Below are 22,696 nucleotides of genomic sequence, written 5' to 3' on the forward strand. Positions count from 1 at the left end.
CGATTTTCTTCAAAACGGCAACCACAAACCAATGGGTGACGTCATGGATACTACGTCCACTAATTTTACAGTCTGTGAGCCAGATATTTTTCTCAGGGTGGAGACCAAAACAGAGCTAAAGGGTAGTGAATATTGGACTTTTATAAATAAATGTTACACTGTGTCTGCTGTATCTATAGGCAATTGTATCATAGACCATATTAACCTTTATATGGTGAAAGTATGTCAATGTTGTGTTACAGCTTGTTCTGCTCTCCCGTGTGACCAAAAAAGAATCAAAAATCAATAAATGCAGCTATAAAGGCTAACCTTCACTGTACTGTGCAATGTATTTTGTATGAAAAAGATACATCACAGAGGCTGCTATTGAATGTGAGTGGCTCTGTTTCCTGTTATGTGCATCTGACAGACAGCCACAGCTGCCCCGGACCAAAATATCACAGGAGGAACCAACCCAAACAAGGGGACGACACCCATGAACTACCTCTACCTCTACCACGTCCCCCAGCCCCTCTCATTTCCCACTGCTCACCCCCTTTCTCGCTTTAGGGAGGTGGTACAACCCCTAGAGGGGGCGAATTTATTTTTGGCTGCTGCAGGGCTCGGGCTACGTAGAGACGGGGAAAGTTCTCCTGACAATTTCAAGAGAACCCTCCACTCCCTGTGGCTTGTTTAGTCCCTGATTCCTCGGCCAGTCCCACCCTCAGCAGCTTTCTCCCTCCTCTGTGTTTTGTTTAGCCAGTGCAATGACTGTAGGGAATATGGAGAGTGCTGAGCTGTTTGATGCTGGGAAGAAAGGTCGAGGCCTAAGGGCCACCAAAGAGCTCAATGCTGGGGAAGTGGTCTTCGCCGAGCCCAGTTTCTCTGCTGTGGTCTTCGACAGGTACGAGGCTCCCGGTTGTTGTAGTTTTTAGACTAGATGTACAGGTTGAAGACTGATCTTTTCTCACTGAGCATGGCTTTGCAGATCTAGCTTACACACTGCAGGTGCGTTGTGGACAGTAGATCAGGATTCTCTGGGCTGTGACCTCATTTCTAGATGCCCTTATTCTCATGACATCAGCAATGAGAAAGCTGACAAGGTGTCATGTGAGCTTGAGCATGACATACTTTTGGATCAGTTTTCAAGAGCAAGGAGACTCTATCTCAAAAGGATTATGACACCTTGCAAGCTTTCAAATTTATTTCTTAAATAAAAAATTAGGAGATTCCAGTGACCTCAAAGGGTTAAAAATCTCTGCAGTAGTGGAATAGAGAAATTACTTATTTTTCTGTCTACATGCAGTAGATTAATGTCTATTGAGTCTGTATGTGCTTTGAGACATTGGTCTTATGTCTTATTATCTCTATTGTTTATACATTATTCATATGCTACACTTACAGCGCTTTTTGTGTAGTGTGACAATTAGCAGACCCAAGAAGTCTGGATGGTTCATAATGTCAGTGCAGATCAGAAACATATTTTGGTCCCTAAACCATGCAGTGCATTATAAGCCAATTGTAGTATTTTAAAACTAAAAGGAGAGCGCAGACCTCCGGCAAAGGCCATGTCGTATATATCGCAGTGTTAATAAAAGTGAAAAATATTTTTTTGTATCCGCCCCGTGATTCGGATCCGCTCCAAAATTGGATATGTTCTTCCTTTGGGCCATGCTACACCCTTTCACCAAGTCTGGCTAGTATTCTTCCAGTAATCCTGACAAACAAACCGAACTGAAAGCATAAACTCCTTGCCAGAGGTAATAAATTTGAAGTCAGTGTAAATCTGATCTGACAACTGGACTGATGTGGTCCCTCTTTGTCTCTGTGAGGACCCTAGCAGCAGTATTCTGAATAAGCTGTAGCTATCTGAGTGAGTTTTTAAATAGGCCACATTAAAGTCTTAAAGGTGCAGTAAGTGATGCTGCGCAAAGATTGTTGATATTTGAACTCAACTGCTAAACAAATTCAGCACATTCAGAAGCTAGCCTGGCTCTGTCCAAAGTTCAAAAATACACCTCTAAAGCTCTTAACACTTTGTATCTTGCTTGTTTAAAAAGTACTTAAACAGAGTGTGAGAGGTCCCTGTGAAGATTTGAACCAAAGAAAACTAAAGTGATTGAAGAGGCAAAGGAGGGTTAGTGCTGGATGACAGAGCTGTTCCCCTGCTTTCTGTCTTTATACTGTACTAAGCTAACTGGCTCCGGGCTCTAGCTCCATATTTCCTGCACAGACATGAGATTGGTATCATCTTCTCATTTGCCAAATTGCTCAATCATTCCTTTAACTTCAGGAAAGTTTGGCACATCCAATGATTTGTTCAATGTACTTACTATAGGACCACAGCCCATTGTCTGCATAATTTCATAATTTTGTTAAAAAACTAATTTGTTTCGTATGCACTTTGTTGAGTGTTTAACCTCTGTTTGCCTTTTATTTAGTAGTTTACTAGTTTATTTACTTACTTATTTACTTATTAATTATGCTAAGATGTCGTTAACCGTTATCTTAGATGTGAAATTATGTTAAGTAGTAGTAGCAGGTAGTGTCGTAGTAGATTTTTCATGAATGAGAAGAGAATGTCTAATAATTAGGGGCTGTCAATCAATTGAAATATTTATTGCCATTAATCACATGATTGTCCATAGTTAACTTGGGATTAATCGCACTTTAAGTTTGTATTGCTCCTATCAACATGGGAGCGGACAAATATGCTTGCTTTATGCAAATGTTTGTTAATATTGCAATAATCTAAAACAATGACAAATACTGTCTAGAATATTCTCGAGAATAACTTTGAAGGTACTCTATGCTAAAAAATATGCTGAAAGCATAATATGGCCTTCTCAAGCCCATCAAGCAACAACAGATGGACATATTGACCTCTGCGTTAATCGTGCATCAAAAAACTTAGTGGCATTCAAAGGAATTTGCGTTAACTCCTTAGCGTTCATATTGACAGCCCTACTCATAATTAACTATTGTAACTTACTATTGTTAGTTAGATGTTCCAACAGGTTTTTCTCATGAATAACTTCTCACCTGGTCTTCTGTCTTATGGGCTTTCATATCTTCAACATAGGTTTCCTTTTTAAATCTGAAACATCAAGTAACATTCAACATTTAGTCAAGTAGAGTAATGCAGCTGCAGCTTTTGCATTCAGCAACATACACAGTGTTCTGCACCTTTCTTGTAAAAGGTTGGTGGGTAATAAAGTTATAGTGAGTGCAGTCTGGTCCGTCTATTTGCTGGAATGCCAGACATAGATCTGGTAGCATAGTGTTTGAGCCATATAAGAGCTAGTAGCTGCAGGAGTTTACTCACTGAGGGTTTCCAACACAGTAGGCATGCACTGAGCCGATCTGCATAATGTAAGACAGTAAGACAGGTATGTGTCTGTGTGTGTGTGTGTGTGTGTGTGTGTGTGTGTGTGTGTGTGTGTGTGTGCACGTGCACGTGTGTGTGATGCTGCATAGGGCTTTGCTGCGTTCCAACAATCATCCGAAGCATTACCAAGTCTGTTCACTGTCCCTTTGGACTATGTGCAAACTGTTTACACACACAGATACACTGAGAACGGTGCGTTCACTTCACACAGTGCAAGCATTTCTGTGTCGTTGACATCCAAATAGGTAAAAGAACAAGGATAGAAAAGTTCTGTGTAATCATGCTTGCAAATCTGGATTTACTTTTCTTAACTTTTTTGAAAAAATACTATACACTATATAAACAGACTGATAATATTTTATTTAAGATATGTATATACAGTGTATGTGTATATGTCTTATTTACGCATACTGTATATTTAACAATTTATAAAGTATATAGAATAGTATATTGTATGCATATGAATGAATGAGTGAATACAAATTTTATTTTTGTCATGCACTATGCCCAAGACACCACAAATTCATTGAAGCTAGAACCAGTTTTCAAACAATATATTTTATTTTTATCAAAAAAAAGAACTTAAACAACATTCACAGTCAAATCTTCAGACTCCCATTGTCTACAAAAAGATTAATAAATCACTGACACACAAAACATTTACTATATAATGCAAAATAGATAGAGTAAGTACTAACTACATATTCTTTACTAGGCTTTTGAGACAAAGTTAGCAAACAGCAAACACATCGAAATTGAACCACCAATCAGTTGATTATCTGTGAACCAGAACATTTTTAGTTGAGCCATGGTTTTACCCCATATACGGCAGCTATATGCACTATTTTTTCAAGGTATTTGATAATAGAATGCCTACAATTCTGTACATCATTTGGGGAAAACATAATAATTGCCAAGAAAAGAATCATCCTGTTGACATCCTGTTTTGTATGTAATTATTCTACAACTGTATTCATTTTGAAACCAGAACACAACACATGATGAGGACTTTCACTCCTGCCACATTGCAGGAGGCAAATTGGAATTTGGCATAAACAGCATTACTAATCTTGAAACCTATTTTCTCTATTGATTTGCCGGTTCAGTCAAAAAGACTGAGGGGAAATGACGCAAAGTTTAAGGTTTTTTGAAACCCTCAAAGATTTGGGGCTTTTGAGAAAACAATCGGGGCTGGAGCCCTAGAAGCCCCTGCATGTCATAGAAAAATAGCTCTCTGTGAAGAGAAAACGCTGGATAAACAACAGAGAATGATGATTTGTTTAGAGCAGGGTCAAAAATTAGCACCGTTTACCAGCCAAATGCTGGTAAAATATGCAAGTGGATGGTAAATTTGCTTCACTTAGCATCCAAAAAACAATAGTAATCTATTAAGTGACTGGTAAAATTCAAACATTCACTAGCCATTTGTCTGGTGGACAAAAGTTAATTTTGGACCCTGGTTTAGAGCGAGCTGAACTGACTTACTTTAGGTCTTTTGTCTCTTCAATCACTTTAGTTTTTTTTATCCAAATCTTCACAGGGAACTTTCACTCACTGCAAATCTTGAATGTCAATCAATGAACGATGTTTGAAGTTCAACTGTAATAGTTTCTTTGTTTTGTCTGTTTCCCTTTCAGTTTGGCCACTCAGGTGTGCCACAGCTGTTTCCGGCACCAGGCCAATCTGCACCGCTGTGCCCAGTGTAAGTTTGCCCATTACTGTGACCGCACCTGCCAGACTGCATGCTGGGATGAACACAAGCAGGAATGTGGAGCCATTAGGAAGATCAGCAAGGTCCCCAGCGAGAATGTTCGGTAAGGAAAACTGAGTATATCCTGCGTGGACCTGAAGAATCTGCAGGAGTATCGAAGCAAATAAGAGACATAAGTATTTGATTTTTAACAGCCACTGAATAGTTAATATTGAAATATTTTACTTTGAAAACCATGTTTTCGCCTCTCTGAACCATTACCTTATCGTGGTGGAGAGGTTTATGTGTCCCTATGAACCTGAGGGCTGTGTTGTCTGGAGCCTTGTGCTCCTGGTAGGGTCTCCCATGGCAAAGTGGTCCCAGGCGAGGGGCCAGACAAAGAATGGTTCAAAAACCCTATGAATCAACGAGGTAGAGGTGGAGTTACCCTGAAAGCCTGGGGCCCTCGTCTGGAGCCAGGCCCAGATGGAGGGCTTGTCAGCGAGCGCCTGGTCGCCGGGTTTGCCATGGAGCCCGGCCGGGCTCAGTCTGAAGAAGCAACGTGGCACCCCTTCTCCATCCCATGGGCCCACCACCTGCGGGAGGAACCACTGGGGTTGGGTGCGCTGCTACACGGGTGGCAGTGAAGGTCAGGGGCCTCGACGGACCAGACCCAGGCGGCAGAGGCTGGCTCTGGAGACGTGGAACGTCACCTCTCTGTGTGGGAAGGAGCCGGAACTTGTGCGGGAGATGGAGTGCTACCAATTAGATCTGGTTTCTTCTCAGGAGTTGCCCAGGGTGTGGGGATACTCACAAGTCCCCGGCTGAGCGCCGCTACGTTGGAGTTTACACCGGTGGATGAGAGGGTCACCTCCCTACAGCTGCAAGTTGTGGGGGAAAAAACTCTGACTGTTGTTTGTGTATATGCACCAAACAAAAGCTCGGAGTATTCAGCCTTCTTGGAGACCCTGAATGGAGTCCTGCATGGGGCTCCAGTAGGGGACGCCATAGTTCTGCGTGATTGGGAGGCATTGCCTCCCTGATCTTAGCGGCCGTTTGTTGTTAGACTTCTGGGCTAGTACGAACATAGGGATGCTCATAAGTGTACCTGGTACCAGAGCACCATAGGCCGAAGGTCGATGATCAATTTTGTAATTGTATCATCTGATCTGAGGCCGCATGTTTTGGACACTCGAGTGAAGAAAGGGGCGGAGCTGTCAACCGATCACCATCTGAGTTGGGTCAGGGAGTGGGGGGAAGACTCTGAACTGGGAACATCTGGAGGAGGCCCCTGTGCGACAGACTTTCAACTCAAACCTCCGGCAGAGCTTTTTGTGCATCCCTGTGGAGGTTGGGGGCATTGAACCTGAGTGGGCAATGTTCAAAGCTTCCATTGCTGAAGAAGGGAGCTGTGGTCTCAGGGACTTAGGTGCCTCAAGGGGCAGTAACCCTTGAACACCGTGGTGGACACCGGTGGTCAGGGAAGCCGTCCGACTGAAGAAGGAGTCTTTCCGGGATATGTTATCCCAGAGGAGGCGGTACCCTGCAACTGCCTACATGAAGGGTCGGAAGGGCCCGATGGGCCCGAAGGGCCTGAAGGGCTGCAGCCTCTGCCGTGAAAGAGGCAAAGCAGTGGGTGTGGGAGAAGTTCATAGAAGACATGGATAAGGATTTTCGGTCGGCACCAAGGTGCTTCTGGAAAACCGCTCGCCACCTCAGAAGCGGGGATTGGGGAACCTTTCAAGCTGTGTACAGTAAGGATGGGACGCTGTTGACCTCAATTGAGGAGGTAATAGGACGTTATTAGGAGCACTTTAAAGAACTCCTGAATCCAACACTAACCAACTAACACACCCTCTATGTTAGAGTTGAGCTGGAGGGTCATGGGTGATTGTTGTCAATTTCCCTGGTGGAAGTCACTAAGGTAGTCAAAAAACTTCACAGTGGCAAAGCCCCAGGGATTGTTAAGATCGTTCAGAAATGCTGAAAGCTCTGGGTGTAGAGGAGCTGTCTTGGATGACACACCTCTTCAACATTGCGTGGAAGTTTGGGACAGTGCCTATGGAGTGGCAGACCGGGGTGGTGGTTCCCCTGTTCAAAAAGGGGGACCAGAGGGTGTGTGCCAATTACACGGGTATCACACTTCTCAGCCTCACTGGTAAAGTCTACTCCAAGGTGCTGGAAAGGGGGTTCGGTCAATAGTCAAACCTCAGATTGAAGCGGTACAATGCAGATTCCGTCCTGGTCGTGGAACAACGGACCAGCTCTTCACTCTCGCAAGAATCCTGGAGGGGGCCTGGGAGTATGCCCATGTGTTTTGTGGATCTGGAGGCATATGATCGGGTCCCCCGGGAGATACTGTGGGAGGTGCTGCCGGAGTATGGGGTGAGGGGGTCCCTTCTCAGGGCCATCCAATCTCTGTATGACCAAAGCGAGAGCTGTGTCCAAGTTCTTGGTAGTAAGTCTGACTCGTTTCAGGTGAGAGTTGGCCTCCGTCAGGGCTGCGCTTTGTTACCAATCCTGTTTGTAGTATTTATGGACAGGATATCGAGGTGTAGTCATGGTGGGGAGGGGTTGCAGTTCAGTGGGCTGGGGATCCCATCGCTGCTTTTTGCAGATGATGTGGTCCTGATGACATCATGGGCCTGTGACCTTCAGCACTCACTGGATCAGCTCACTGCTGAGTGTGAAGCAGCTGGGATGAGGATCAGCACCTCTAAATCTGAGGCCATGTTTCTCAGCAGGAAACCGATGGAGTGCCTACTCCAGGTAGGAAATGAGTCCCAACCCCAAGTGAAGGAGTTCAAGTACCTTGGGGTCTTGTTCGCGAGTGATGGAACGATGGAGCGGGAGATTGGCCGGAGAATTGGTGCAGCGGGGGCAGTATTACACTCACTTTATCCCACCGTTGTGACGAAAAGAGAGCTGAGCCAGAGCGCAAAGCTCTCAATCTACTTGTCAATTTTCGTTCCTACCCTCACCTATGGTCATGAAGGCTGGGTCATGACCGAAAGTACGAGATCCAGGGTACAAGTGGCCGAAATGGGTTTCCTCAGGAGTGTGGCTGGCGTCTCCCTTAGAGATAGGGTGAGAAGCTTAGTCATCTGTGAGGAACTCAGAATAGAGCTGCTGCTCCTTTGCGTCGAAAGGAGCCAGTTGAGGTGGTTTGAGCATCTGGTAAGGATGCCCCCTGGGCGCCTCCCTAGGGAGGTGTACCAGGCACATCCAGTGTTCCAGGCACATCCAGTCGCTACATCCAGTAATTTAGACATTTACACACAACAATCAGTCACTCTCTGGTGAATATATTACTGCAAGGGAAAAAATTATAAACTGAAGCTCCTGTCTTGCAGAACAAGATGTTCTCCTTGTCTCAACTATGACACTGTGTTACTTTGTTCATGCCTGTTCTGTTCAGTGGTTTAACATCTATGATTGGAACAATTATAAATATCTTCAAGTAGTGACCTCAGAAGGTTGGGACAGTTGCCTTTACAATTCAGAATAGCAAATGTCAGACTACTTCAAATAATGGTTATAGGCAATCTGGTCAGTTGGTCAGCAACATATCTCAACAACTGCTGGCCACATGGGTATGACATTTTATATGGGTGTTCTTTGTGCCCAGAGGATGATTTCCAGTAATTTTAGTGTCCCTACCTGACTGTTCCTCTAAAATGCCTCTGTGTCTCAAACACAGAGGGATGGATTTCCATGAAATTTGTTGTGGATATTCATGTTCCACAAAGGGTGAATTCTACTGTTTTTTAGTTTTTTTTTTGGTCACCACGACTTTGTTCGAGACTGAAACTATTGGATACATTACAATTACATTTATACAGACAGTCATGGTGCACAGAGGATGAATCCTACTGGCTTTGGTGATCCCTTGACCTTTTGCTCTAGCACCACCATGAGAATGACATTTGTGGTTTTGAGTGACATGTCTAAACAAAACTAACTATTGGATGAATTGCCATTTGGACACACTTATATCTCTCCCTGAATGTGTTTGGTAAAAACTAGCAGCATTATCAGGTAAAAATGTCTGTCCCATTTTTGTCCAATAATTTGGTTTATGACGTAATACCTGCAAAAGTGACAATACTGTACTTTGTGATTAGTGCTATTCAGCAAATGTTGGCATGCTAACACACGGAACTAAGATGGTGATCATGGTAAACAATTTTACCTGCTTTACATCAGCATGTTTATGTTAAAGCACCACCGTGCCTAAGTACAGCCTCACAGAGCTAATCGTATGACTGTAGACTTAGTCTTGATGATGACGGAGATTCAAATGTAATTCCACCATCAGGTCAAAATTTCCACCTAGACAAATACAAATTTGTCAGGCTGCCATGAAATGTACAAAGCAAATCAGACGGTCTTCAGAAGAACAATTTTAATTTTAATGGCATCGTTACCTTTTCTTTACTGCAAACCAATGACTTATGATGATTATTCATGTTCCAAAGAGAATGAACAAACTTAATGATAATCCTATAATGGCCAGGCCAAAAATGTTAACTTTCCACATAACACCATCTTCTCATCTAATTGACAGATTGTCATTTGACACGTGTCAATTGACGACCAAAGTACGCTCCAGATTCGTCATTCAGACAGAAGAAGTAGTTGAGGCACATTAGCTGGGACGGTCTAATCCGAGGAGTGAATGTGATGGAACTGTTGATGCTGGCCAATGGAACAGTGGTGTATGATGTAGAATAGAAAATGTGTCAGTGTGTTATTTGATCATTTAATCATCATCAATTAATCAATTAATTTAATCAGAATACAGCATAGAACATCTGCTTAGAAATATAAGCAATATTGGATAGGATAGAACAACATAATGCAATTCTGCTAAATGAAACATCACATTCATTATTAGTTTCACTTATTTTAATTTGTAAAAGAAATTGTATATCTGAATACAATACACATTTTCTATAGGCTCAGTCTGCCACTTTTTTTTTTTAAAACAATTCAAGTGCTAGTTCCATGGTAACAGAATTTTGGATAGTCATGGAAACATTAATTGGTCATGTGACAAGGGCTGGGAAGATTGGCAGAACAGGCAGCCAAGTGACAGTACTCTGATCTGATGGAAATCACAATTGTCAGATTGAAAGCACTCTAGCTCAATGGATTGGAGGGGGAGGGAGCACCAGGGGGGGTGCTGGTGCCAGTGGCTTATTGTCTTAGAACCTTGTTGGGAAAAAATGTTACTTAAACATCAATCAATCAATCAATAAATCAATCAATCAATCAATCAGATTTATTATTAGAGGATGTACACAGATGTTGATTGACAACAAGAAATTGTGCTTGTGTGATAATATCTGAATATGACAGTGATGTCTCTCGCCCTTGCCCAGTCTGGCTGCCCGTGTGCTGTGGCGTATATACAAGGACACAGGCATTGTGTCAGACAGCCAGCTGATCTCAGTGGACCAGCTGCAGGACCACGTGGCTGACCTACCTGAAGAAGACCTCAAGCAGCTCAAGACTGACGTGCACACCTTCCTGGAATACTGGTCTTGTGGAAGACAGCAGCACTCGGCCGACTACATCTCACACATCTTTGGCATTGTAAGAACAAATGCCTCATTATACACCAGTGCTTCATGAGTATGGAATTTATTTGTTGTAAATTCACCTCTTTGCAATTAAAATATAAAATTTCTTGATTTGCTTTTCAAAAGCAGAATTGGAATATTTTTTTTCTTCACTTGTCACAAATTCAGATACAAGTGAAATATTTCAATATTAAATATTTAGTGGTTGTTCAAATTCTAATACTTATGTCTCTTATTTGCTTCCATACATTAGACAGATGAATTATGAGAAATCATAGAACCTGAAGCTCCTGTCTTGCAGAACAAGCTGATCTCAACTCTGAGAAAGTGCAATAGGAAAGACCTGGAAAATAATAAACCTGGGTACTTTGTCTCTCCCATACCCCCACCTTCCCTCCCACCCTTCCCTCTCTACTTGTCTCTGTAGATCAAATGTAATGGATTCACACTGAGTGACCAGAGAGGCCTGCAGGCTGTTGGTGTGGGACTTTTCCCCAACCTTTGTCTGGTCAACCATGACTGTTGGCCCAACTGCACCGTCATCCTCAACCACGGCAAGTAGGTATCCAAGCTACCGCTCCTGTAAAATCACAATGAGAGATCTCTGTGTAATTATCTTATAAATAAGTAATTAAAGCTATTGTGCTATTGTGTACTATTTTATAGTAATGAAAGGCTGTTACATTCAAGCCATTGCCAAATAAGCTTCGCATAACTCTCTCTGTATTTCCCAGTATGGCTATGTTTACAAAATGGGCCAGCGACATTCGCGTGTAGCAGCTTGAGTGATGCGTTTTACATCACTGCTGAGAAAGGACAACAGCAGCATTCAGCTTTGGAGACAAAGAGGACATACACATTACAAGATGATTAACTCTTCTGAAGAGTCCATCATGTTTTTTTTAATCCTCCATGTCCTCCATGATTTGACAGGATAAACGCTACTAGCAAGTGCATGGAGGAGGTGGGTGGGGGGTGGTACATGATCCCCGAAGGCTTGTATCATGTGGATGCGCCGATAGTTTTGTTGTAATTACTTAGAATTCCTCATGGGGGCGACAGAAACTACTAAGCTACTATAGCTTTAAGTATACAACTTTATTTAGGAAAATGAATTATGAGCACAACATTAAGTACAATAACAAAACTAGATTTTGTGGACCATAATGAATTGTTGATGCTTTATTTGAAACAAAAGACCAGTATAATTCATATAACTGTTTAAATGAATTGACACTTTGCTTCTTTTTTGCAGCCAGGCAGCGGTGAGCTCCGCTCTCCACTCTCAGAGGAGGTACGTATTACAGCTGATCAGCCCTCAACCTCTGTTACATGATGTGGTTATAAGGGGCTAAAAAATGTGTGTGCTAAATCCATTTTGTCTATTAAAAACGATAGAATTACAACATGAAATATGACCTATAGCAAGATTTGTTTCATGACCACTCAAACGTTTACAGCATTTCATTCAATCATCTTCATTTAATCATCTCTTAAAGGTCCCATGGCATGAAAATTTCACTTTATCAGGTTTTTTAACATTAATATGAGTTCCCCCAGCCTGCCTATGGCCCCCCAGTGGCTAGAAATGGCGATAGATGTAAACCGAGCCCTGAGTATCCTACTCTGCCTTTGAGAAAATGAAAGCTCAGATGGGCCGATCTGGAATCTCCCCTTTATGACATCATAAGGGGACAGGTTACCTCCCCTTTCTCTGCTTTGCCCGCCCAGAGAATTTGGCCCGTCCATGAGAAAGAGAGAGACATCATAGCTTGAAAACAAGCGAAGCATGGCAGTTGGTCAAGGCCACACCCCCACCCTCCACCTTGCCCCCCCCGTCTCTCCTCCTCAATAGCATTTAAAGCTACAGACACAGAAATGGCACATCCTAAGTAAAGCTCATTGTGTAACCATGTAAACCTATTCTGGTACAACCTTAAAATACAATTATGAACCTGAAAATGAGCATAATATGGCTGCTTTAAAGGAACAGTTTGACATTTTGGGAAATACACTTTGGTCAGATGAGAAGGTTGATCACTCTCGTGTCGGTAAGCTAAATATGAAGCTAGAGTCATGGTTAGCCTAGCTTAGCATAAAGGCAGGAAGCAGGGGGAAATGGCTAGCTTGGCTCTGTCCATGGTTTGTATAGGCCTATGGCTTCAACTGGTACTGATTTTCAGTGTGGGCAAATTACTTCGAAAATGTAATACATTATAGATTACTAGTTACTGTCATTTGAGAGTAATTAGTTATATATAACTAATATATATATATATCACTAATATATAACTAATTACCCTATTACCTCTATGTTTGAGTAGAACTACATGAAGCAGGTACAATTCAGAGACAGTAATATTGTAATATACAGTATTACTGTCTCTGAATTGTAATGCGTTACATTACTTTTGCATTACTTTTGAGTTACTTTCACCAAAATAAAAGCGGAAGTTTGACTTGGCAGCTAGCTTGTGAATTTCACCACCAGATCAATGAAGTCTCCTCTTTATCCGCTTTAATACATCATAGATTATTCATAATATTTTGTATAATTAATATGAATATGCAAAGTAACTAAAGCTATAAAAATAGATAAGTAAAATGTACAATAGGCAAGTAGGAGAAAATTAAAATACTCAATTAAAAGTACCTTACATTGTATTGAAGTACGGCATTGTTGTAAAATGTTTGTTTATAGCACTTGAATAAGAAATGCATGTTTTTTAGTTTAAAACACTCTAAAGGAAATGGTCAATTATAGTGTGATTAAAACTCACTATTTACATTATTTACAGTACTTGATTTACAACTGATATGTGAAAAGGTAGACAACCTTATTTAACAGTAAGTTAGTTTTACTGCGAACTGTCACAGGAAGTGCTTTTATTTTGAAGTAGGCTACACGGAAGTTGTCTGTTGTGTACTCTTGCCGACTCTTGCTCAAGGGGGTAAGTTTCTCCTCGGACCGCGAACCTCCTATGGTGCCATTTTAATGCTACAAAGCATTCACCCCCCCGTTAGCATTCCATTGACTGCCATTCATTTTGGCGCCACTTTGACAGCGAATAACTTTACATCTGAAACGTTTAAAGACTCTATTTGTCCATTGTTTATTTCTAAAGAAACACGACAATGTATGAAAGGCTCCATTACCTTGTACCTCACGTTATGGCTCCGTAGCAGACGTTTTTATAAAAATAGGCTAACAATTGTGTCATAACCAGGCGACTTACTGTCGCATAGTAGAGGAATTACCGTATAGTACAGGAGAAGCGTGCAGGCAGTTTCGTCTCACATTAGCTGTTTAAGTGTAATTACTAATGTTAACTAGCATTTTAGTTAGCAATAATTAGCCTGTGCCTATGTTATCTCCTTACATATACCTACGCTCTCCGTCTCTGCAAGATTGGGAATGATTGAGATTTCTCTTGGCACAGCTACCAGAAGACTTACAACTTTCAGACACGTTGCTCACGGCACATTTACGTCGTCTCTCTCAGTTGGAGGCTGCGCAGTAACGCTCAGCGCTCACCGGAAAAGTGCTTCTAACGGCCTTCACTGGTCTCCGTCCAGAGCAACAGGATCTGTTGGTCCATTCTTATATACAGTCTGTCGGTACACGATCCGTTCTGCCTGCACGATCCGTTCTGCACATGCGCAAAATGTTCGCGCATGCGCGGTTGTACGAGGATTTACGACACTGCACGATCTGTTCCACGCTTCCGGTCGACAGCCAAGCTAACGTTAGTTTAGCTAACAGCTAATTCGGCTAACTGCTAGCTGAGACAGCATGTAATAACTTTAAAAGACCCTCAAAATAAAACTTGAAAATAAACGTTGACATATATAACAAACACCTAACATATATAACAGCTGTTACGTCAGTTCTACTTTACTTGTGCTCATTTAAAATACAATCACTCAATACTTGTCTTTATTGTTATTACTGTGAAGTCTTAATTTAGCTGTAGCCTGCTTTTCCCATTACGTTTGAGTTAACGTTATTTTAGACTGAATCTAGCTGTCAGCTAGCGGTTAGCCGAATTAGCTGTTAGCTAAACTAACGTTAGCTTCCCGGTGGAGGCTAGCCATAGGCTAGCGTGGAACAGATCGTGCAGGTCGTATGGATACGTAAAACAGTATTATCTTGCGCATGTGCAGAACGGATCGTGCAGGCAGAACGGATCGTGTACCGACACAGTCTATGCTCTTGCTAGCTTACTGAGATGAACGTGAGACGGTAGATGCAACATGTCCGTCAGGCTCAAGTTGTTCACTTTCTTGTTTGTAAAACTGCAACATGTTGCTCAGTAAATGGTCACAGTAAAAGACAAGCATCATTCGAAGCAATTCCACTACAGGTATAGTTACTCTCTATGGCTGATAAAATGCAATGATGTTACAGTTCAGAATAATAGCATTGTGTTTAAAAAAGTGAATAATGCTTAAAATCCTTAGAATAGCTTTTAATTCCATAATATCATTGCATTGGGAACACTGCACATTCAATTCCAAATCAAAACATGATCAAAATTGATCAAGTTTGTGTTATACCTTTACAGAAAGTGAAGAAAAAGGAACATTAGGCTGTTCAAAAAAATAGCAGTATTTGTATTTTTCTTTACAAACTCAAACATTTACTGTATAAACTGAAACATGTCTCAAGGGTTTGCTTTACTTTGAATCACTGCTATCCTTTGAATATTTAGTTGCATAACCATTATTTCTGACAACTGCTTCACATCTGTGTTGCATGGAGTCGACCAACTTCTGGCACCTGTGAACAGGTATTCCAGCCCAGGACCATTGAACTACATTCCACAATTCCTCTGCATTACTGGGTTTTGCCTCAGAAACAGCATTTTTGATGTCACCCCACAAGTTTTCTATGGGATTGAGGTCTGGGGATTGGGCTGGCCACTCCATAACATCAATCTTGTTCATCTGGAACCAAGACTTTGCTCGCTTACTGGTGTGTTTTGGGTCATTGTTTTGTTGAAAGACCCATTCCAAAGGCATTTCCTCTTCAGCATAAGGCAACGTGACCTCTTCAAGTATTTTGATGTATTGAAACTGATCCATGATCCCTGGTATGCGATAAAGAGGCCCAACACCACAGTATGAGAAACATCCCCATAACATGATTTCTGCACCACCATGCTTTACTGTCTTCACAGTGTACTGTGGCTTGAATTCAGTGCATGGGGGTCGTCGGACAAACTGTCTGCGGCTCCTAAACCCAAAAAGAACAATTTTGCTCTCATCAGTCCACAGAATGTTGCCCCATTTCTCCTTTGGCCAGTCAATTTGTCCTTTGGCAAATTACAACCTATTCAGTGCATGTCTTTTTTTCAGCAATGGGACTTTGCGGGGGCTTCTAGCTGATAGCTTAGCTTCACATAGCCTTCTTCTGATCTGACTGACTGTAACAGTACTCACAGGTAACTTTAAGTCTTCTTTGATTTTCCTGGAGCTGATCATTGGTTGAGTCTTTGCCATTTTGGCTATTCTTCGATCCATTCGAATGGTAGTTGACCGTTTTTTCCCACGTCGTTCAGGCTTTGGATGCCATTTCAAGGCATTTGAAATCATTTTGGCTGAGCAGCCTATAATTTTCTGCACTTCTTTATATGTTTTCCCCTCTCCAATCAACTTTTTAATCAAAGTCCGCTGTTCCTCAGAGCAATGTCTGGAACGACCCATTTTGCTGAGTATTTCAGTGTGAAATGCACTATAACCAGCATGCACAACATTTGCTTCCTTCCTTCCTTAAATATGGGCCATAATTGACACCTGTTTCTTCACAGAATCAATCACCTCACTAATTGAACACAACACTGCTATTATTTTGAACATGCCCCTTTCAATTACAGATTCAATTACACAGAATGAGCAGCATGCATGTCACGACTGTTGGGTCTGTTGGTTTTCTATGACTCTACAACACTTACTAGTAAATTATTTACCATGTAGAAATATCACTTCTACCAAAAAAATTGATTTATGAGGTTAGTGATGTTGGACTGCTATTATTTTGAACACAACTCTACGTGTAGCAAGCCTCAACATTAATTCCCGTCATGTTTCTATCTGTCAGCAGCTCGGACACACTGCTGTCCATGCTGACGTACCGTCACCTGTTGGAACACAGGTGTTGTCCGTAGCGTCTCTGGTTCTGGCTCTGACCACGGGAACAGTGACGGGACAGCTCGTTTCAACGCAGCGTAATAACTCCTGAAAATAATGTCCAAATGTATCTGTCTCTACTGTCATCTCTAAACCAAAGACAATACACCACTAAATGTTGCGTTAACATGTGTTGTAACTTGCGTTACTTAGATTGTAACGAGTATAATATTACCGAAATGTAATTAGTAATGCGTTATATTACTGCGTTACAGCAAAAAGGAATACATTACTGTTACTCCCAACACTGCTGATTTTATCATCACTGACACAATACTGGGATTTGGATTGGGATTCCAGTGCAGAGGTTTAACATAAAACATGCATTATTAGATCCAGAAATAAACCCCTGCCCTGTCCCTCTCTGTCCCAGGATCGAGCTGCGAGCTTTGGGGAAAATCTCAGCAGGTCAGGAGCTGACCGTCAGCTACGTGGACTTCCTCAACTTGTCTGCTGACCGCCAGAGGAAGCTGAAGGAGCGTTTCCACTTTGAGTGCTCCTGCGAACACTGCAGCCAGCACATCAAGGACGACCTGATGATGGCTGCTGCAGAGAGCGAGGGGAACAAAGTTGGGCTTGCATATGATACTAGTCACACAAAATATAGACTTCTTTTTCTTTTTTTCACTTGAGAATATTGTATATTCAATATATGTTAGCTGTTTTGTCGTTGTGTCTCCCTCTCAGCCCTCTGCTGATCAGGTGAAAGAGGCGACTGCCTTCAGTAAAGACTGTCTGGAGAAGATTGAGAGGTCCCGTATTGAGAAGGATTACCACCAGGTACACACTGCTTTCAGCTTTTCTCTCTAATTTTCTTTCACAAAAATGAAAGTAGAAAATGTGAACAATTTCTTGTGGAGGTGTTGGGTTGTGCTCCATGATGAAGTTTGGTCTCATGACTATAGCTGCTGAACTCCAACAGTAAATCTTAGCACAACAGAGCAGAAGTGCAAAAAATACACCAGCACTTTTTTTGTACTTTGCACTTTAAAAGGTGCAGTAGGTAAGACTTATAAAACTAACTTTCTGTCATATTTGCTAAAACTGACCCTATGTTCGAGTAGAACTACATGAAGCAGGTAAATAAAAACAATCCGGCTCCTCTGGCACCACCTACAGCCTGTAGTATGATTTGCAAAAATCCACCACTCCCTGTTCAGATGCACCAATAAGGGCCGGGGTCTAACTGCGTGTCAATCACTGCTCAATTTCAATTTCAATTTCAATTCAATTCAATTTTATTTATAGTATCAAATCATCATCAACAGGAGTTATCTCGAGACACTTTACAGATAGAGTAGGTCTAGACCACACTCTACAGTTTACAAAGCCCCAACAATTCTAGTAATTCCCCCAAGCACGCGCATTCATTGCCCTTGTGGGGGGAGGGGCTTAGGAGACCGTTTTGGGCTTTAGCGGAAAGGGGGGAGGGACTGAGAAGTTGTCGATGTTCAAATGTTCAAAGTCCTGGATCTTCGCAATCCTACCTACGGCACCTTTAATTATGACAGTTACTATTTGAGATGTCATAATTGTCTGTACAGTCATATGTGTCCTTTTATGTCCTAAGATGCTTCGTTGATGTTGTGTTTATGTTTTTATGTTGATTTTATGTTGATTTTAGAATGTTTTTTCTGTTACATGTTTGTGTTGTGAAGCAACAGATTGTAGCACAAGACAAATTTCCCCTCAGGGACAATAAAGTGTATTCTATTCTATTCTATTAACTCTCCTGTTGTCCTCAGGTCAAATTTGACCCATTTTCAAAAAGTTTATATTTCAGAAATTTGGGTTTCTCTCAACCAAATTGTCAAAAAATAACGTGGATGGCTTTTCACATGTAAAATAAATGATCAGTTCATTACTTTCATTGAATTTGTGTGTTTTATTCAATTTTATAGCATTTGAAGAAGAAAATTGATAAAAGAACGTTGAAAAAAGTGACAAAAAAGTCAGAAAAACGCAGAAAAAAATCGACGAAGACATCATAAAAAGTGATAAAGAACATCGGGAAAAGTGACAAAGACTTCGAAAAAGTAACAAAAACTCGAGAAAAAAGAAGGCAACCCAATGGTTCAAGCTCTAGTGCGTAGTTTCTGTCGCCCCCGTGAGGAAATTCTAAGTAATGACAACAAAACTGTTGACACATCCACATAAGGGGTGGGGGTGGTGCGCAATCACGGTAGGCTTGCTACCGTGATCGTGCACAACCCCCACCTCTCCTCCACGCAGCTGCTAGTAGCCAAGGAGGATACGGAGGATTAAAAAAACATGATGGACTCTTCAGAAGAGGTCATTATCTTCATTCATGCTCCTGCGCGGGAAAGTCACCGGACAACTCAATCTTCTGATCATAGCCATACTGAGACATACAGAGAGAGTCTTAATTAGCTTTGTAGCAACTCATTTGGCAATGGCTTGAATGTAATGGACGTTTATTAATATTAAAAAGTTACGCACTAAAGCTTTAATATGCTTCACCTTTTTCTTGTCTTTCCCCTGCACTGTGTTCTTTCTGTCCTCTCTCAGGTGATGAAGTTGTGCTGTGAGTGTCTGGAGAAGCAGGGGAACGTCTTGGCTGACACTAACCTGTATAAGCTGCGTGTGCTCAGCGTTGCCAGTGAGGTGCTGTCATACCTGCAGTCCTTCCCTGACGCTGCCAACTACGCCCGCAGGATGGTGGAAGGATACACGTGAGTGCTGACACACTGACATAAACACAAAATATACACTGAGACAAGATCAGTATGAAATTATTGTTAAGAACTATGTAAAAACTCCCCATGTTCCATATATATTTACATAGAAACTCCTATGTCATGTCTTGAAACCTTTAGAACCTTTAAAACTTTACAGTTGTGTAGGAGAAACTCCCTAATACTTTAAAAATGGTCTTGCTTTGCCAGACCTTCCTCCACAGCGCTGCGGAGGAGGGTCTGGCTAGTCCACACAGCATTTTGGGATGGGAGAAACACATGCTCTTGTTTATTGGCATTTCTTTAAACCAATCACATTTGTCTTGGGCGGCGCTAAGTGCTGGATAGAGCAACGGCGCCTCTGCAAAATGGAAGAAACTTGTTTTGTAGGAATGTGTACGTTCAAAAGTTGTTTTAGTCGTTCAACAGAAAACTCAGATTGGACAGATAGTCTAGCTAGCTGTCTGGGTTTACCCTGCAGAGATCTGAGGAGCAGTTAACCATAGTCCTCAGAAATCCACCGGAGTTTAGAACGCCAACACAAAGGAAGAGGAAAGTAACGGGACATCCGAAAACGGACATCCAGCGGAATTTCCGGCAGAACGAGAGCAATCTCGTGGAACGTCGTGGATAAAGACTAAAAATATGAATAATTTCTGGCCACTATAAGATAGGCACTGTAGACTAGTAGATAGGCACTACTCAGACAGGAGGAAATACTGCATTTGTTGGAGACTATTTTCAGCAGCAGTTGAATCCACATTTGGTGCTCTAGTGAGTGTTTCTGGCTCTATCATGTGTTTTTAATAGTTTTGGAGCTCTATGGCACAGATGAATAAGCTATATCAGGCTTTGTATACTTTACACAATACTTGTTAGTAGGATATATTCAGTTTTGGGTTGGGTCTCTTCATGGGATTTGTTCCTGCAGAAAGCTGTACCACCCCAGCAATGCCCAGTTGGGCATGGCCATTATGCGGGCAGGCGTCATCCACTGGCATGCAGGGCAAATAGAGGTGGGTCACAGCATGATCTGCAAGGCCTACGCCATCCTCCTGATCACCCATGGACCCAACCACGCCATCACCAGAGACCTGGAGGTACACTGTGCAGTAGTTTACTGACTCTATTTACTTACTTTTTATGTATTGGGCTGTGGCATTAGTGTAATAACTACATATTGAAAATATAGTTTCTACAAACTAAAAAGATGTTGAATACTTAACCCTTGTGTTGTCTTCCCATCGACCATGCAAATTTTTTTCTGGGTCCAAATTTAAAATGAAAACCGTAAGACACTTTTTTTTGCTTTCCCCAGTGTTTTTGTTACTTTTTTTCAACGTTTTTGTCACTTTTCCCAATGTTCTTTGTCACTTTGTCGTTTTATTCTCTGTGCTTTTGTTTGGCTTTTTTTTTTTTACCACTTATTTCAAGCTTTTCTAAAATATTTGTCATTTTTTCGATGTCTATGTCAAACTTTCTTCTTCAAATGCTATGAAATTGAATTAAACTCCCAAATTCAATGAAAGTAGTAGACTGATCATTTATTTTACTTGTGAAGAGCATTGTACGGAACCATCCACGTTATTTATTTGGACAATTTGGTTGAAAGAAACCCAAATTTCTAATATAGAAACTTTTTTAAAATGGGTCAAATTTGACCCGAGGACAACAGGAGGGTTAAGCATTATTGAACTTTGTCAGTACACTACTCCCAGTAATCTTGCTTTGTTTTATACCTTCAGTCTATGCGCATGCAGACTGAGATGGAGCTCAAGATGTTCAAGCAGAATGAGTGTGAGTACCACACCATGAGGGATGCTGCTCTGAAGAACCAGCCCATGGTCAGCAGCTCCTAAGCTGATGAAAAGATCTCCCCCTCCTCCCCAGTCCCCCAGTCCCTTGTGCTGAGTCTCTGAATCACCAGTATGTCTGATGATAAACTTCAAATCAACATATGCATATGTAACACAACACATTGCATGTAGAGTCTCTACAATAAAAGTCGAGATACAGCATGTGTTGTGATCTCTTACACACAATCAATAAGCACTCCTCCCATTAGTCCATCCACCCAGGCATTCTTTGTTAAGTAAACTACTCAATTATAGTGTCTCTAAATTTTTATTTGGCAACATAAATTGAAATTTCACACAAAACATTTAATTTGAAGCACGTAGAGTAGTAACGTTACAGTAACACAATTTAAATACACCATGGGAAGACATTTAAAAACTAGATGAAAAAAGTAAGGATAAGCTGTATTCATTATGACACTGTATAAAATGCCTGAAATAAACTGTACACATTATGATAATGATGATATGAGAACATTAGTGCATAAATAAGATATACACACGATAAATAGACATGACACTGTCATGAACGTGTCATAAACATTATAAACAAGTCATAACAAGTTTATGACATAACGCTTCTTTTAGTAATTCAGTCATTCGGTATTATGTAGATACCTTCAAGTAAAGTGTTACCCATTATAATATATAAATAGATAGATAGATAGATAGATAGATACTTTATTCATCCCGAAGGAAATTTTAGGCATCCAGTAGCTTAGACAACCATAACACAACAAACACATATACACATATATCAAACATACATAAGAGTAAAAATAAAAATAAAAATCACTCACAGAAATTCAATGACCATGATAAGGTGCTATGGAGTGTGTGCAATGGTGGTAGTGCAAAAGTGAACAGTGCAGGGATTGAACAGTGCAATATATTATTATTAAATATTAACTAGCTATGAATTAGAACCATATATAACAGGGAATAAATTATAAGATGTAGATGTTATGACCACAGTCCAGATTATGTAGGAGGACTGATATAGCCTATAAGTCAGTCAGGTGTACGGCAGACAAAGTGATATAATGGTATAGGGGCTGAGAGAGACAGGCTCATGCTGAAAAGTCCATTTCTCCCCTCCCCCTTTGTGTGGTATTGAAGAGCTGGATGGCCCTGGGGACAAAGGAGCTCCTCAACCTGTCTGTTGAGCATGACAGTGACAGAAGTCTGCCACTGAACATGCTCCCATATATTGTCATGTTTACAGTTTATCACATGGTGCTTTGATAAACAGAGTAAAACTGTATGGTAGATTGTTCAAAGCTTCCACATTGCTATAGACCTAATTTTAATAG

The 22,696-nt window shown here is 41.3% G+C and overlaps 1 protein-coding gene across 1 annotated transcript; it reads left to right on the top strand.

Moving 5' to 3' along the window:
- The first annotated feature begins 577 nt into the window (after positions 1 to 577).
- Positions 578 to 21,543, top strand: smyd1a (SET and MYND domain containing 1a). Its single transcript, XM_031287290.2, has 10 exons — positions 578 to 883; positions 5,005 to 5,181; positions 10,442 to 10,655; positions 11,070 to 11,200; positions 11,898 to 11,936; positions 17,205 to 17,400; positions 17,519 to 17,611; positions 19,361 to 19,524; positions 20,459 to 20,627; positions 21,273 to 21,543. The coding sequence occupies exons 1-10, from the start codon at positions 747 to 749 to the stop codon at positions 21,384 to 21,386; spliced, it is 1,434 nt and encodes a 477-aa protein (XP_031143150.1). The 5' UTR covers positions 578 to 746; the 3' UTR covers positions 21,387 to 21,543.
- Positions 21,544 to 22,696: the final 1,153 nt, after the last annotated feature.

Source organism: Sander lucioperca, chromosome 14 (assembly GCF_008315115.2).
Source record: "Sander lucioperca isolate FBNREF2018 chromosome 14, SLUC_FBN_1.2, whole genome shotgun sequence".
Taxonomy (NCBI): Eukaryota; Metazoa; Chordata; class Actinopteri; order Perciformes; family Percidae; genus Sander; species Sander lucioperca.